Genomic DNA, 17,699 nt, shown 5'->3' with positions numbered 1-17,699 from the left:
AGGCCCCGCCCCGGCGCCCTGGGCCTTTGCTGATTGGCTGCGGCGTGACCAAGCGCCGCCCCTCGGTCTGAAGGCGTTTCCAAAACCTGCGGGGGGCGGAACGTGCCCGCGACCCCGGCTCTTTGTTCCGGCCCAGCTGGGAGTCGGCTTCCGCAGCGGGGACCCCCTGCTGCACCTCCGGGGGGAGTCGGAGGATGTCGGAGCTGGAGGCCCTTAGGACACCTCTGCCGCGTCCCGGGGTTTGCAGATAAGGTCGCGGAGGCTCAGAGAGAGGACCGACCTGCCCGAGATCACACCGCAAGCCCTTTTATGAGAACCAAAGCCTGAGAACTAAGACGAAGTCCAAGGCTGAGCCAGAGTAACTTATCCTTCTCGCGGACCCTCCATAATCTCTCTCTTTTTAAAAAATAAATATATTTTATTGATTTTTTAGAGAGAGGAAGGGAGAGGGATAGAAAGTTAGAAACATGGATCAGCTGCCTCCTGCACACTCCCCATTGGGTATGTGCCCGCAACCAAGGTGCATGCCCTTGACCAGAATCGAACCCAGGACCCTTCCGTCTGCAGGCCAACGCTCTATCCACTGAGCCAAACCGGTTAGGGCCCTCCACAATCTCGTGATATCCTTTCTGCTCAGACACTGCCTCACGCTCAAAGAAGGCGTGTCACCCAGGACAGCGCGGCCTCCCCTACCGTCTGAGGTTCTCTGCCGCAGACACGGCCCCAAGCACAGACTCACCCCCGAAGTTCTTTGACGCGTGTGGCTTCCACGTGTCATTGATGCCTCATCCTATCAGGAAAAGGTTGGGGAGGAATGCTTGTGTATCTAGATATGGAGAGCCTCGAAGGTCAGGTTTAGACTTTAAGACACAGTTTGGAGGTGGGTCCCCACTTCACCCCTCACCTCTCCTTCCCCGCAGTTACTGGCGGGGGGGGGGGGGGGGGGGGGGGGGGGGAATGTTTGAAAGGGTACAGTGGCTAGCAAAGCACTCACTCTCTCGCTCTGGGTCTTCCTCTCTCAGTTCCCCAGTTAATACCTTTTCCCTCTCCCTTCCCTTAAAAACAACAACAAGAAAACATAACCAGAGTTAAACATTTTAAATCCTTTAATATCGTTAAATATGCAGTGTTTACATTTCCCTTATTGTCTCCTAATCTCCTTCCCCAGTTTTTCAAGTTCCAAACAAAGCCCATATATTGAAGGTGGTTTGTATGTCTTTAGGTCTCTTTATACCGATGGTCTCTCTCTCCACGTTTACAAAAGGACAACATGAATAAATTATGATAATCTTCCTAAAGCATCTGCTCTGATGGCAACTCTCTTGCTTTAAACTCTCTGAGAGGCCACCTTTTTTCTTACAGGATAGAATGATGTGCGATTGTTGAACATGGTGCCAGAGGTTCTTAGCAATTGGGCCCTGAAACAGCTTTTTCCACTTCATCTTCACACCCTCCCTGTACCCCTGCCATCGTCCTCTCAGAACCTCCTATCTTGTTCCAGACCTCTTCATTGCTTTCACCCCTTTCACAACATGTATCTCCTCTGCCCAGAATTCCCCAATTCTTGTGGTAACCTGGCTCAGCTGAGGGAACTAAGATGGTTGCTCTGGGCCCAACTGGGCCCTAGAACAGGGGTTCTCAACCGTGGCTGCACATTAGAATCACCTGGAAATCTTTTTAAAATCCTGATTTCTGGGCCTCATCCTCCGGAAATTCTGTTTCTTTGTTACTAATGTTGTGGCCCCACCCCATAACAAAGAAACAGAATTTCCGGAGGATGAGGCCCAGAAATCAGGATTTTAAAAAGATTCCCAGGCGATCCTAATGTGCAGCCAAGGTTGAGAGCCACTGCCCTAGAAGGACCTGAGCAGAAAGAGGGCTCGTGTAAAATGACTGACACATCTTGCTTTACCTTGAACTGTCCTGGTTTTAAAACTGCAAGCCCTATGTCCCAGGAACTTCATTAGTCCCAGGCAAAATGGGACAGTTGGCCTCCTTACTTCTGTACACCTCAGAAAATGTCATAAGGGACGCCTATAAGGGGGTTTCCATATAGAAAAATGGGGTCATATAGGTCATTGATACCACTCCCAAGGTAATTCAATAGGTGGACTGATTGCTATAAGCCGTGGAGATGGGTCATTCGACCATTGCTCCCTGTATTGGCCTCCTAGGCTGCCGGAACAACGTGACACAATCTGGGTGGCTTAAACAACAGAAATTAATGTCTCAAAGTTCTTGAAATGTATGTCTCTAAGTTCTTGAAACCAGAAGTCAGAGATCAAAGTGTTGGCAGGGTCGGTTCCTTTGAGAGCTGTGAGGAAATATCTGATTCATGCCTCTCCTAGCTTCATTGGTTGCTGGCAGTCTTTGGCATTCCTTGACTTGTGGATGCATCATCTTGGTCTCTGCCTTCATGTTCATGTGGGATCCTCTTATGCATATGTGTCCATCCAAATTTCTGCTTTTATAAGGACACCAGTCATATTGACTTAGGGGGCCCACCCTGCTCCAGTATGACTCATCTTAACTAAATACATCTGTGATAATCCCTATTTCTAAATAGGGTCACGTTCTGAGGAACTGGGGGTTAGGAATTCAGCATATGAATTTGGGGAGGGCAGCACACAATTCAACTCACAGCAGTAGCAAATGAAAGACCATCCACCTACCCCTTCAGAAATCATTGACTCTGAAGGAGAGGCTGAAGAAGGAAGAAAAGGATAAAGGATTGGCCAGTTGCTGTTCAAAGATTCTAAGTTCCCCAGTAACAGTAGTTGAGCTCACCTCAGTTGACTCACAGAAGTGATACCTGAAGTCTTATGCACAAAGAGAATGCTTGAATACTTGAAAATCTCATAGCTATAGAATCAGAAATGACTTTATTTCCAGGTAACTCTCATGAGATATGGCAGCAAAGTTGCTCTGGATGAATCAAACAATGTAATTAAGCTGAGGGGCTCTGTTAGTAGAGACAATTTCTCTACTACCAAGGTGTGTAATTGGGACAGACATGTTAGGAGAATGACTAAATCTGAGTTGTGGAGACACTAAGTGGAAGCTGCTTGAGATCCTCCCACCCCGAATGATGGCTGACCAGCTCCTATATCCTGGGGGAAGTCAGAAAATAGGGAGACTGAGGTACTTCTTGGCCAAGCATTCTGTGGTTCAATATCTGGATCATTAACCCTCCTGTAAAGGGAGCCAATAAGCAGATGGGACCTGGAGACTCTATTGACCATTATTGCCCATTGAGGCAAATAGCTGGACACTGGCCTCAGGCATGGTCAATGGGCTTGAACAAATAGCACATCCATTTTAGATTATCTTGCTGTTTTGTGATGAAGCCAAAAGCTTATTTCCAGTTTCCCTACATTAAGACAATCAGATCAGGTAGCTTTCCCACGAGATAGAAAGCAGCAATGTAACTTACTAGTAGTGGAAAGAGCATGGGCTTCCGAGACACCTGAGTCCAAATTGCACTCGACACTAGCTAGCTGTGTGACCATGGGCAAAGTCTTTCGACTTCTCTTTCCTTTCCTTTTATCTTCGACTTCTTGAGAAGATTAAAAAAGACATTGTAAATGTGTCTCACATTCCCGTAAAACTAAAACTTGACATATGCACAAGTTTACTCAATGTTCATGCAACTGCACAAAATTTTATATGCAACACATGGACTTTAATAGAACAGAATTTGGCCTTTATAAACTAGCTTACACATCAAGTCACATTTATAATGTGGCATGATTATTGTGTGGTCAGTTACATGTTCACTTGTTGTTGTGCAATTGGTTGTGACACCATGAGGAGAACACGCACCAAGCAGATGATTCTGAGCCTCTCCCGACACTTGATTGAGAACAGTGCACATGTGTACTGCCTGGTACAATTATAAGCAAGCAGATGTGCATGGGCCCAGATTAAAGAAAAGATCCGCACAGAACTACACTTTTTCTAATCAAGGACACATTTAAAGAAGATAAAATAAATGCACGGAAAACGGCATGAAAAAATTTATTCTGAGGACTATTCAAGAGGCAGTCACTTCACCTCACCAGCGTGGCTCAGTGGTTGAGCCTCAATCTATGACCCAGGAGATCAAGGTTCCATTCCCAGGTAGGGCACATACCCGGGTTGTGGGCTCCATCCCCAGTGGGGGCAGCCCATCAATGATTCTCTCTCATTATTGATGTTTCTCTTTCTCCCTCTCCCTTCCTCTCTGAAATAAAAAGAAAGAAAGAAAGAAAGAGAGAAAGAAAGAAAGAAAGAAAGAGAGAGAGAGAGAGAGAGAGAGAGAGAGAGAGAGAGAGAGAGAGAGAGAAAGAAAGAAAGAAAGGAAGAAAGAAAGAAAGAAAGAAAGAAAGAAAGAAAGAAAAGGGCAATCACTTAAACAACACATGGTGGTAACCTCTAGAACAGCGGTTCTCAACCTGTGGGTCGCGACCCCTTTGGCAGTCAAATGACCCTTTCACAGGGGTCACCTAAGACCATCCTGCATATCAGATATTTACATTACGATTCATAACAGCAGCAACATTACAGTGATGAAGTAGCAACAAAAATAATTTTATGGTTGGGTCACAACATGAGACACTGTATTTAAAGGGCCAGAAGGTTGAGAACCACTGCAGGGTGTGAAAAATTAAAACAGAACAAGTTTGTGTGTGTCTGTTGTCTTACTACATATTAAAAGCTATTTAGAATATCTATATTTAGGTTTCTCAAATCAAACACTTGAGAAACCTCCATTTGGGAAGACTGAGTTTTGCTCGATTAGACTATCCTTATTCAAGAGTTTTTTTTACAATGTGTGCTTGAACATGTCTGTTTCAATTCTGATACCTCCTTTCACGCTCTCTTCCACAGCTGGAATAAATCTGTCATTCTGTTCTTTTTTAGCTTTTTGTAATCATGATGATGTTTTATGTTTAATTCTAATTCATCTGAAGTTTATGGTAACGTATGGTGTGATGTATGGATCAAAGGCAAACCTTCATTTGATTTAATATTGTTGCTGTCCCACTATTTATTAAAAAGTGTTTTCTTCTTTGTGCTATTAATTTTGATCTGACATGTACATATTAACTTTGAATAGTTGGAATTTTCTGTTATCTTTGATACCACTGATTTTACAAAACTTAAACAATAGTGGTGTATAGTTTAGTAGTTGTTACTTCATAATAAGTTCAAATCTGATAGGAAGAATCTAACATTGTTACCTTCAAAAGAGCCTTGTATTGTTCAATTGTTCTTCACTAGCAATGCATGTAGTTCAGTAGAGTCTTGGGGAATTATAAACAGTAAATAACTATGTTTTTAAGCCCAGGTTTCCTATTGGCCTTACCTCAGACATAGCAAAATACAAATTTTGGGGAATAAGCATATTAAAGAAGTTCTGTTACAATTTGAGAGCTTCCACCATAGAAATTGAGGTCATTTTTATTGTATTTCTCCTTCTAAGCTCTGGCCAATCACTCTGCCTTACTTTATATTCACATAACACAATTTTTTTTTATTGACTCCATCTGTCATGTCTAGAATTGTGTTTGTTCCGATTTTTTTGATACTTACTACTGTAAATATGGTATTATTCCTGTTATTCTTTTCTGTCTATTGATGATATGTAGAAACACAATTGATTTTCGAGAAGGTATTTCTATCTCCTTAACTTTTCTGAACTCATATTACTGCTAATAGTTTTCTGGTTAATTTTTAGAAACACAAGAATAGTGTTTTCTGCAAAATTTGACAGTATTTCTTCCTTTGCTATATGCATGCCTCTTATTTTGCATTTGAGCACATTTTTATATCTACTTGCACTTGTGCATTTTAGAGCTACTTGGATAGGAATGCATGGTTTCTAGTCTAGCATGTAAGAAGCTTGGAGTGGCCACTCTGTGTTAGCAAGTAAAAAGATGAACATGCTGGTAAAGCAACAATTCTTCTTAGAGCCGCAAAAGAAGTGAGTGAGGTCAGAGGGTAAACTGCTGCCCTAGCATTGGAGAGGCCAGGCTGGGTTGCTGATGCCTGAGGACTTGGCACCCAGCAGGGACTTCCACGCAGGCGTTGCTTCCCTGCCTCTTCCTTCAGTCCCTCAGCCCTGGCCCCAAGCCGTCCAGGACCTGCTGCTCAAAGTGTGGCCTGCAGAGCAGCAGCACAGGCATCACCTGGGAACACGTGAGAGACGTAGAATCTCCGATCCCACCTCAGATTCACTGAATCCGAATCTGCATTTTCACAACATCCTCAAGGTGATTCATGAGCACATTAAACAAAATTCAAGAAGCTCTGATCTCGGGAGCTTGCAGAAATGTCCACCAGATGGCAGGATTGCAGCAGGCATTGGCAGCAGAGCCACAATCGGGCACCAAGTCTCCTTTGAATAGTACCGTAAAGGGCACTAGAAGCTTGGAGCCATCGCCCATGAACTGTGGAAAGCACGAATGGGAGAGCGAGCCCAGAGGAGAACCCTAGTCAGTGAGTGGCAGGTTGTGGCGTGTGAGCCATGAATCCCTCCTTCTCTGGGCTTACCCCAGGTGTTTCCACATGCATTGTCTAGGGCAGTGGTTCTCCACCTTCTGGCCCTTCAAATACAGTTCCTCATGTTGTGACCCAACCATAAAATTATTTTCGTTGCTACTTCATAACTGTCATGTTGCTACTGTTATGAATCGTCATGTAAATATCTGATATGCAGGATGGTCTTAGGCCACCCCTGTGAAAGGGTCGTTCGACCGCCAAAGGGGTCGCGACCCACAGGTTGAGAACTGCTGGTCTAGTGAGAGGGTGGCATGATACATCTCATTTTTACAGACAAGGAAATCGAGGCCCAGACACTCAGCCGAGCACTCGGCAGTGGCTAATGGTGTTGGAGACAGAATTGGAAGGCAGGTCTCTGGCTGCCTGGCCTAAGCTGAGAGCACCTCTAAACAGACATGGCTCAGGTGCTGACCGGAGCCACCTGCCTACCCCACTCCTTTCTTCCCCACCCAGCTGCTCTTTGAACAGCTGTCTTATTTTCTTTGGGAGGGCTAGAAACAGCTGTTGTAATAATTCAATTCGGAATGTTAATGGGCTCTCCACCATACGAAGGGCACTGGACTTAGCCTTCAAGGGAACAAAGCATCAGGTGTAATTTGGAACTAACCGGATCAGCCCTGGCCCCCAGAGGGTCCTCCGGGAATTTTGATGCTCCTGGCAGAGGTCCTCAAACTACGGCCCGCGGGCCATATGCGGCCCGCCGAAAACATTTATCGGGCCACCGGGTGTTTTTGCCACCGCTGCCTGTCCTGCTTAGCAGCCGTCTCATCCCGAGCCCGCAGTGCGCATGTGTGGAATGTCTGAGGGACAATGAACTGGCCCCCTGTTTAAAAAGTTTGAGGACCCCTGCTCCTGAGTCTATGGCCAGTACCAGCTGTGAGCCTCTGACTCTTCCATCAGCTTTCATCCCAACCTATTTACTTTTGCTGTTTTCATTATAAGAACGAAGATTCACTTGCACAAGCTCAAGTAAATTTTTTTCTCTAATTTTTTCTCCTAAGAATTCATTTGTATTAATTAGGGAAATCACATAGAATTCAAGAATAGAAGTCCTTTTTTTCTTCATTTTCAAAGGTAGTTTTATTTGGTTTTTAGAAAAATATATGCAATTACTGGGTTAATACCGTTTCTTTGGATCAGACCCCTACTTTCTCCCGAACGGTCTTCTTCACCAATCCACAGTCTCCAACAGTGCTTGGGGACAGCTCCAGTTGGCGGCTGACTTCCACATTTTCCAGAAGCAGGGAGCAGCAGGGGCTGCCTGCGTGTAGTTTGTTTCCCTTGCCCTTTCCCACTGCAGTAGGCACTGTGCATGTGAGTATGGAGGCGCCAGGCCCACCTCTGGGGGGCACAGCTCTGCCCTCAGGCCTTCTGGGGCTTCTCAGGGAAGAGCAGCGAAGGAGTGGCAGCCAGAGGCCAGTGTGTCAGGGGAGGGACTTACTGCGGGGCTTAAAGGGGCCTGGGTTAGGAAACTGGTACCAGGAGCCATCCTCTTTCCTCACTGCGCACACACACTTGCTAAGTAAGCAAGGCAGTGGGCAGCTTCAGGCTTCAGGGGTCTACAAACACAGGTCTGAGTGAGAGAGGGGTGATGGGAGATAGGCAATGAGCAGGGGAGCTGGGGGCCCCATTAAGGAGAGGGGAGAGGGCGGTATTTCCCCCTCTGCTTGTCGACCTGCTTCCTCTTCTGGATGCAGCTGAAGATCTCCTTAAAGAGCGCTTTGTAACTGGGAGGGGGGGGCGGTGCTGGTGCTGGTGCTGGTGCTGGTGCTGGCACCCGCGGGGGTGGGGCCCTGGCAGCTGGGGCCCTGGCCGGAGCCCTGGCAATCGGCACAGCCTTGTGGGACAGTGAGTCCCCCTTCTGCTGCTGGCACTCCTTCAGCGGCTCCTCGGACCTGGCCTTCAGGGCGCTATTCTGTGTGTCGAGTTCCGAGTTCCTGCAGCCGGGGCCCACCGCTCTGCTTCACAGCCTTGGCCTTCGGGATGCAGGTCCCCTCGTGGCTCTTGCCGACGTCCCCGCCCGCCAAGCTGCTCAGCACCGTCTCGCTGCTGTGGCTGCGGCTGCGCCGGAGGGGCTCCGGGAGGGGCCTCCGCTGGGCCTCGGGCACCGTCAGGGGCATCTCGTCCAGCAGCTCCGGCCGGGCTTTCTGAACGGGACCCATAGGGAGTCGGGCACCAGCTTTTCGATCCCAGGCACGAAGACACGCTCCGACTGCAGCCCCCGCCGCCGTCCCGCCTCAGCCTCTGCCCGGGATGCTCCGCCGGCCGCTCAGCCTTCAGCCAGAGCCGCCGGTTCCGGTTCCGGTCCGCCTCGCGCCGCCCAACAACCCCCAACGGCCGACACCGGGCGGGAGCGCCCCAGCTAGAGCCTCGACCCAGCCCCTCCAAGAACAGAAGTCTTCATAGAACTGAGGCTAATTGAGCCTGAACAACGTGTGCCCAGACTATAAAGAAATTTAAAACATATTTGGGGGCCTTGGCCGGATGGCTAAGTGGGTTGGAGCGTCATCTCATTCACCAAAATGTTGCGGGGTGGGTTCTGAGTCAGGGCACATACCTAGGTTGTGGGTTTGCTCTCCGGTGGGGGCGCATGCAGGAGGCATCCCATTGATGTTTCTCACGGCGAGGATTAAAGAATTGGGGAGGAAGCAAAGGGTTATAAAAATCTTCATTTCCAACCCTGTTGTTATTATTTTTTCTTTGTTTTTTAAAATCCTCACCCAAGGATATTTTTTCCATTGATTTTTTTTTTTAGAGAGAGAATGGAAAGGAGGGAGGAGGGGGAGAGAGAGAAAAATAAAAAACATTGCCGTGAGAGACATGCAACAGAGGTACATGACGTTCGTTAACCGGGAATCAAACCCAAGACCTTTCTCTCCTTAGGCTGTGGCTCTAACCATGCAGCCAAACCGGCCAGGTCCCCAACCCTCTTATTAATCATTAATAAGACTTGCTTTAACCACATTATTAACAGCGAATTAGATGAAGTGGAGACCACAGAACAAAGATAAATGCAGAGACAGCACAGAGCGTAAGTGAGAAGCAGAGACCCCACCCAGGAGCCCCAGACCCACCCTGTGTCCTGTTGCTCACCCCTTCCTGGGCTATAACCACTTTTCTTTTCAGAGCAGAGGCCCCACCCACCTCTGGGTAGCATGGAGGCTGGGATTGTGGTCAACTCAGGCCCACATGGAACTTTCTCCAGGATGGATCACATGTTAGGTTATAAAACAAGTCTTAACAGATTTAAGTATGAATGAATTCATACCAAGTATCTTTTCTGATCACAATGGAATGAAACTAAAAATCAATAGCAGAAGGAAAGCTGGAAAATTCACAAGTATGTGGAAATTAACACACTCATGAACACCCATTGGGTCAAAGAAAAAAAATCACAAAGGAAATTAGAAAATAAATACATCCAGACAAATAAAAACACCACAATGCACCAAAACCTATGGGATGCAGCAGAAGCAGCCCGTCAGAGACAGCTCACTCCAACAGCTAAAACTGACACGCTGCTGATAACGGTCTTATTGCAATCTTCGTCTAGATTAAAACCTCCTCAGATTACCTCGCCAAGGGTTGCACAAATGTACTGGGGTAAATAAAAGCAAGGGAGGCAATTTTAAATCTTTTTCTCAGTTAAAATAGAGGCTAATATGCAGTGTGGTGACCGTGGGCTCCTTTTATAGAGAGGAAATACTTGAAAGCATTTCTGGATATTAGTTTATCAGACATGGTTGTGAGAGATTTTGGTTTATTCATGCATTCTTTTCACAACAGGAAGTCAAAATGTGGGAAATGACTGAAGCAAAGGTCTGCGTACAGGAAATAACTGAGTTATGTTAGTAAATTGTGGGAGAAAGCTTAAATTGGGCCGCCATAAATCAATGCATTGTTATTAATGCTTTCCCATTTCAATTATAAAACACAAAGACAAAGACACAAGTATGTGCACACACATATATACAGTATGGGGCAAAAGTAGGTTTACAGTTCATACAGAAAATAATCCAGTAATAAATAATACAAGAATACACTCTGTGTTTTACACACTCACACTGTAAACCTAATTTTTCCCTATGCTGTACACCATTCTTAAAAGAGATGCCATTTTCAATACACAGATTTTTTTTCTGACATTTTAGATAATACAATTACATTAGTGGGTATTATGGATTCCAAATGTCTTCCCCCCCCCCCCCAATCAAATAGGTTTTAAATATATAGACAGCAATAGAAAATGAATATAACTTTGGAGGCACCTATCAACCAGTAAGGGGAGGGAGCTGATTTTTTTAAAAAAATTTATCTTTATTGTTGAGAGTATTACAGATGTCTCTCTTTTTTCCCCCTATTAACCCCTTGCGGCGGGAGCTGATTTAACATGGGGATGAGGAAGGAAGAGGGAGAAAAGAAAAAGAGAAAACAACCTGCTATATATTGATAATAGTTAAAGGACCTAGATTTGGTAATTAACAGACTTTTACCAATATAAATTTAAGAGGATTAAAATAATCTCTGTAATACAGTAAACGCATACTATTTCAATATGTTCCTTGGATGTAGGAGAAAGTCGTGGACTTAGAGCTCCAGGAGCTACGCTGCTCCCAAGGCCAGTCTTACCTGTGCCACTGGTGGTAAGGAGTAACTGTTACTGCTGGCCTCTTATTAGTTGTGGAATTAAGAATGATTTTTGCATTTGCTTCCCCACAATCTTTTTGGGGTTTCATCACAGTGTGGCGTTCATGGAGTGTGTGCTGGGTGTATGTAACTGCCATCCAGGTGGCACATCAGCTGCATGGATGAAAGTTGGGGAGCTGCTGGCACCCAGTCATGTAGCTCTCTAGTAACTGCTGCAGTGAGGGGGCATATCTGCCTCTGAGCTACTCTGCACTGACAATACAGAGGAGAATATGGCCAGCCGGTGTGGCTCAGAGATTGAGCATCGATCTATGAACCAGGAGGCCATGGTTTGATTCCCAATCAGGGCATATGCCTGGGTTGCTCAGTCCCCAGTATGGGGTGTCGAGAAGGCAGCTGATCAATGATTCTCTCTCATCACTGATGTTCCTCTCTCTCTCTCTCTCTCTCTCTCTCTCTCTCTCTCCCTCTCTGAAATCAATAAAAATATATTTTTTAAAAAGAGGAGAATATGGTGAATGACAAGATTCCATTAGATCAAAACCAAGCAGATGCTCAAGATAAGTCATGCTAATATATGAGTGGCATGCCTGTCATGGTGCTAATGATCGCTAATATACATTGAGGCAGATGACATTTTTTAATTGATCCCTGTATCATATAGAGCAAAGGTCTTTGGAATGAGACCACAGCAGAACAGAGTAAGCAGCAGTTCTACACAGGGAAATACAATAGACTCTAAGGCCCTGTACTACTCATATTTTTGTTTATTTCTTTTGACCACATCTGTAACTCTTTATAGCTATTCATCAGATTCTGGTATCAGAGGATTTAAGATTTGGGCAGCAAAATATAGCTATTATATGATACAGCGTAGTTTTGTATGAAGCCAACAAACTAATCAGTAGTGCCAGAAATGAAAAGGCTCTTTCCACTGATAGCCAAGGACCTCCCTGGGTTACCATTTCCCCACAAGTACAATGAGGAGTTTGGAGGTCTTGCATTCTGACAGTCTGGGAAACTGTGACAGTCACTTAGTTAGGTGTTTCTGACTCACCAGGTTCTTCACAGCAGCCTTCACATCCTTGTTCCTCAGGCTGTAGATGATGGGGTTGAGCATGGGGGTCACCACCCCATAGAAGAGAGAAATGAGCTTGTCTGAAAGGTCCTGTTTGTCTGCCCCCACAGGGTCCTTGGATTTGGGTTTCCCATACATGAAGAGGATGGTCCCATAGAAGATGACCACGACTGTGAGGTGGGCAGAGCAGGTAGAGAAGGCCTTTCTCCTCCCCTCAGCTGAGGGGATCCTCAGGATGGTAGCAATGATGAACACATAGGAGACAAAAATGAACAGGACTGGGATTGCAAGGAAGATCATATTGGCCACAACCATGCTGATCACATTGATGGAGATGTCAGCACAGGCCAACTTCAGGACAGCCAGGATCTCACAGGTGAAGTGGTTGATGATGTTATCGCCACAGAAGGGCAGCCTCATGGCCTGGGATGTCTGAACTACTGAGTTGGCGATACCAGCTGCCCAGGAGCTGGCAGCCATGGGCAAGTAGGCAGCCTTGCTCATGACCACGGGGTACCTAAGGGGGCTGCAGATGGCCACGTAGCGATCAAACGCCATCATGCCCAGCAGCACACACTCTGTGGCTCCCATGGCAAAGGAGAGAAACATCTGCACAGCACAGGCTGAGAAGGGGATGGCTTTCCTGGGGGTCAGGAAGCTGTCAAGAATGAGGGGAACTGAGGAGGTGGTGTAGCAGATGTCCAGGAAGGAGAGGTTCCCCAGGAAGAAGTACATGGGTGTGTGCAGGTGGGAGTCAGAGATGGTCACCAGGATGAGGACCCCGTTGCCCAGCAGGATCACCAGGTACATCAGCAGGATGAGCACAAAGAATGTTTTCTCCAGTTTTGGGTGGGCAGAGAGGCCCAGGAGGATGAACCCCACCACGGGGGAGGTCTGATTGGACCTGTCCATGTTGTATCTACTCTGTCACTTGCAGTAACTCAGAAGGTCAACCTCAGCACTCTTTGACTCCAAACATACCTGGGCAGCCCAGTAAAATCCCCACCCGGTCGAGCAAGTGGAGAATAGCGCTGACAATTTGGTCATTTCTACAGGATTCTAGGAAAAATGTAATAGAGATCAATATTTAATCTCTGCTTTCAGTAAGAACAAACAAGTTAATTTCGACTAATTCTCCTGCAGATGGCAATTATAAACACTGGACAAACTATATAAAACATCTGTGTAAAGTATTGGCAAGGTAAATAAAACAACAAGGAATCATAGGGTCATAATTCTGGAGTAAATAGGAACTCAGAGAAATAAGACCAGCATTTGAGGCTGTTTTCAACGGGGACATTTGCAGCTTCTGGAGGTGGTCACCGAGAGGCGAAGAAGCACTGCTGACAGCCTCCTGGAGGTGGGGAGCAGGTTTTGAAGTGCAAGGCCCACCATGGAGTTGTTCCTAATTAAACTTCCTTCTGTTGGGGGAGGGGGGATCCCGCCCCCAGGGCAGCTCCATAAGAATAAGAGTGCTAGGGGACTGTCTAGGGCGGGGGGATAAAATGGATACATATGTAATACCCTTTGTAATACTTTAAGCAATAAAAAAAAATAAAATAAAAAAAATAAAAATAAATAAAAATAAAAATAAATAAAAATAAAAAAAAAGAATAAGAGTGAATCAGAAGGAAACACACATTTAGAGGTTTTGTAGCTAGCTTCAAATTTTCCCAAGCCCTGAAATTGGATTGAGGCTGTCCCAGATTTTTGGTGCTCCCAAATATCTAACAGAAGCAAACATAGATCCACTCTGAAGGAAGGTAACATCACTACAGTCTCTAAATCTTTTCCACAAAAATGTTGCCAATACACCATCTGGTGTGTATATACATATACACACTCAGGTGACAAGACAATGTAAATGAAAATCAACAGGGTGATTCAAGTTGCGGCTCATGAGTTTGTGAAGGTTAGTGCTCTCGTGGCCACCGCTGTGCCATGTGTGGGCCACGAATCGTGGGCCCTGGACCAAAATGGGCCACTAAGCTGCGTAGTTCACGGTGGTCAAGACAAGGAAACAACTGAAGGGTCCTTCCATCGATGACTGGATAACAAAGATGTGGGATGTCCATACAATGGAATAGTACCCAGCTGGAAGAAAAGATGAAATACTGCCATTTGTGACAAGGTGGATAGACTTTGAGAATACCATGCTAAAGCAGCAAAATCAGTAGACAGGAAAAGCCAAGAACCATATGATTTCACTCACTGGTGGGCTATCACACTTAAAGCAACAAATGCAAAAACAAGACAAACAAACAAAAACACAGACAACAGTATGGTAGTTACTGGAGGGAAAGCAGGGTCAGGGAGGTAGTAAAAGGTAGAAGGGGTCCTACATGGTGAGAGAAGGAGATTTGACTTTGGGTGGTAAACACACAATGTAATATACAGATTGTGTATTATATATAATTGTACACTTGAAACCTATGTAATTTTAATAACCAACATCATCCTAATAAATTTATTTTTTTAAAAATTAGCAATAGGTAAAAAAATGAAACTCAAGTGTCCCTTTCCTTGGGGCTGGTGGGAGCCAGAGCCTCTGCTTGGTGTTACCTGTTGAGAGAATCAGCCCAGACCACCGTGCCAAGGTCTGAACAGGCTGCTGATCCTTTTGTACAGTTAGCGCAGCAAATGGGCCTTGCTGAGGTTGAAGGAGAATTCTGACTGATCATCCCGTCTTGTCATCCTCCATCTGCCTGCACGGGAGGCACTGGCTTCTCCCTGACACTGTTCATAGAGCCCTAGTCCTGCTCTGTCAGCTCTTCTTTCTGGGAAGCTTGAATGTCTCCTCAGACTGCAAAGTGCTCCCCAAACTGGGATTGATGCTGGACCAGTAGAAAACTGTAGGCAACACTGAGGGTGTTGGGCACTGAGTTTTATTTGCTCTGTATCTAAAATACTCATGAACTTCCCACACGCCCATAGCTCCAAATGTTTTCAGTTATCCGGCCCCTTCCTTGGTGTACAGGGGCACCTCCTTCCTGGGGAACCAGACACGCCCCGGTTGGTACTTCACATTATAGCTGTTACCACGCCAGTCCCATCATAATTCAACTCAGGCTGACAGACGTGTATTGGGCATCTGCTCTGGGCCAGGCAGAATTCTAGGTGTCAGGATCACAGCAATGAAAGGCATAACCCCTAACTCAAAAAGCTCAAAATCTAGTGGAGAAGCGGTGCTCACCATTATTAATTACATAAGTAATTACATTGTCATCATTGTCAATGTTGTCATCATCATCATCATCATCATCATCGTCGTCATGGACTGTAATAATCACTCTAATGCTACTGACAATAGGCCTTAGGGTCTATTTCACAATCTGCTCCCTTTCCAAAGCAGAAAGCCCCTTACTGCACTCCTCAGAGTCCTTCCGCCTGGCCTGACACCCTGAGTGATGGGGGGTGGAGGGGTGCTATGATTAACTTCCTGGCCAGGGTCTTTTCACTTGGAAGTGGTTCCCCTTTGATACTGAGCTAAAATATGCTCCTTTGCAGCTTTAATCCCTCTTCCACAGAAAGCCCTCAAAATATCCAGAAACAGCTTGGCCAGCGAGGCTCAGTGGTTGAGCATTGACCCATGAACCAGGAGGTCACGGTTCAATTCCTGGTCGGGGCACATGCCCAGGTTGCGGGCTAGATCCCCAATGTAGGACATGCAGGAGTCAGCAGGAGGCAGCTAATCAATGATTCTCTCTCATCATTGATGTTTCAATCTCCCACTCCCTCTTCCTTCCTCTCTGAAATCAATAAAAATATATACATTTTAAAATCCAGAAACAGTGTGGCTTCAGCATGAACATAAACAAGAGTAGTCTCTATTCTTCTCTGAGGGCCTTTAAAAAATCAATATATCTCTTAGAGGCACATGCACCATCCACTCTCTCTAAAAAAAAAAACAAAAAAAAAAACAATGGAAAAATATCCTCAGGTGAGGATTAACAAAAAACAAACAGACAAACAAACCAACCTACACTTACCTTTACCAGAAAAATGGTGAGTAACAATATTTGTTTCCTAAGGGCTGGAAGAGGCCACATGTCAGACATAGTGACACTGGGTCTGAAGCCCCAGGGTGAGAGTTCAGAACGTGTGACAGGTGAAGGGTCCAGCCAGTCCGTCCCCTCCGCCTGCCTTGTGTGTTCAAGGGCACATTCTCCAAAGGACTGGACAGTGCCCTTAGATGATAATTTAAATTCTAGTCTGTTCTTTGGGACCATTTTAGTCCCTAAAGTCATTTAAAGTTTGGAAAGTGAGTTGTACTCAGTTTAGAAAGTTTGTATTCTTCTGGGATAAGATCCCCAAGATCCAATTAGGATGAAGGCGCTGGGGGAGGTTTGCTGCCTGCTTCCTCTTTCCCTCCCTCCTTTTCGCCCTTTCTCCTTCCCTTCCTTCCTCTTCTCTGAACGCTGTAATCCCATTCAGAGTCCAGAAGCCCCCAGTCTTTTCTCCTGTGTTGTAGCCAAGTCTGTGCTTATAGTGGTTTTTTTGTTTGTTTGTTTTTTTATTTTTTATTGATTTCAGAGAGAAAGGTGGAGGGAGAGAGAGAGAGAAACATCAATGATGAATCGTTGATCGGCTGCCTCCTGCACGCCCCCTACTGGAGATTGAGCAGAAACCTGGGCATGTGCCCTTGACAGGAATCCAATCCCGGACCCTTCAGTCTGCAGGCCGATGCTCTATCCACTGAGCCGAACCGGCCAGGGCCTTATAGTGGTTTATAGAAAGTCTGAGTGAAAGACATACTTTTGCTTTAAATTTTCAACTCATCGGATGAGGCCCGTTGAAGTAACCTGCCCTGTTCTTCCTCCGACTTCACTTGAAATCTATCTAAATCATTGTCCTTGCAGCGTCCTATCATCTGTGCATGTGCTTTGAGAGCTCTTGGGAGTCACTGACAGAATGCGAACCAGAACAGGGATGGGTCCAGAGAAGGGTACATTCCTTTACTCAGCAAGTGACTATTGCATACAATGCGGTAAATATTCTGCCTTGGAGTGCACCCTCTAGTGGTCAGAGAGAGTCACATGAAAGAAAATTACCAAACAAGGTAGGAAGTGCAGGGCAGGGAGAATGCCCACACTGCTCTGAAAGCCCGGGGGAGGCTGGGGCCGGACTTCCTGCCGGTGATCTGAGGTCCGCGGTGAGCTGGAGCTGGCTCACCAATTGTGCAATCTCCTCCCAACTTCCGTGTAGCCATGTTGCTGGGAGTTTGAAATTGGATATCGTGGGAGTGTTTACACCACAGAAATCAGCACATGGTCCAGATCAGGGCTTTTTTTGCTCTGGAGATCCAGCTGTTAAACATTTACAGCACACCACTGGAATGGATGAGTGGCCGTTTGCCCGAGGAAGGGGAATTGGGAAGCACCCCAGGCAGAAGGGGCTGCATAAACACAGGCACCGAAATGAGAAAGAGCTC

General features: G+C 46.0%; 1 protein-coding gene across 1 annotated transcript; it reads right to left on the bottom strand.

Annotated features, from left to right (window-relative positions):
• Positions 1-11,733: 11,733 nt before the first annotated feature.
• LOC132212788 (olfactory receptor 13C7-like) lies at positions 11,734-13,318 on the bottom strand. Its single transcript, XM_059658777.1, has one exon. It carries the CDS (start codon positions 13,178-13,180, stop codon positions 12,221-12,223), a length of 960 nt encoding a protein of 319 aa, XP_059514760.1. The 5' UTR covers positions 13,181-13,318; the 3' UTR covers positions 11,734-12,220.
• Between the last annotated feature and the right edge of the window lie 4,381 nt (positions 13,319-17,699).

This window comes from Myotis daubentonii, chromosome 11 (genome assembly GCF_963259705.1).
Source record: "Myotis daubentonii chromosome 11, mMyoDau2.1, whole genome shotgun sequence".
In the NCBI taxonomy this organism is placed as follows: domain Eukaryota; kingdom Metazoa; phylum Chordata; class Mammalia; order Chiroptera; family Vespertilionidae; genus Myotis; species Myotis daubentonii.
This window is presented reverse-complemented; position numbering and strand designations above follow the sequence as displayed.

Bases quoted from the DNA above. Each gene is read 5' to 3' on its own strand.
- LOC132212788 (XM_059658777.1), bottom strand. From the start codon at position 13,180: ATGGACAGGTCCAATCAGACCTCCCCCGTGGTGGGGTTCATCCTCCTG.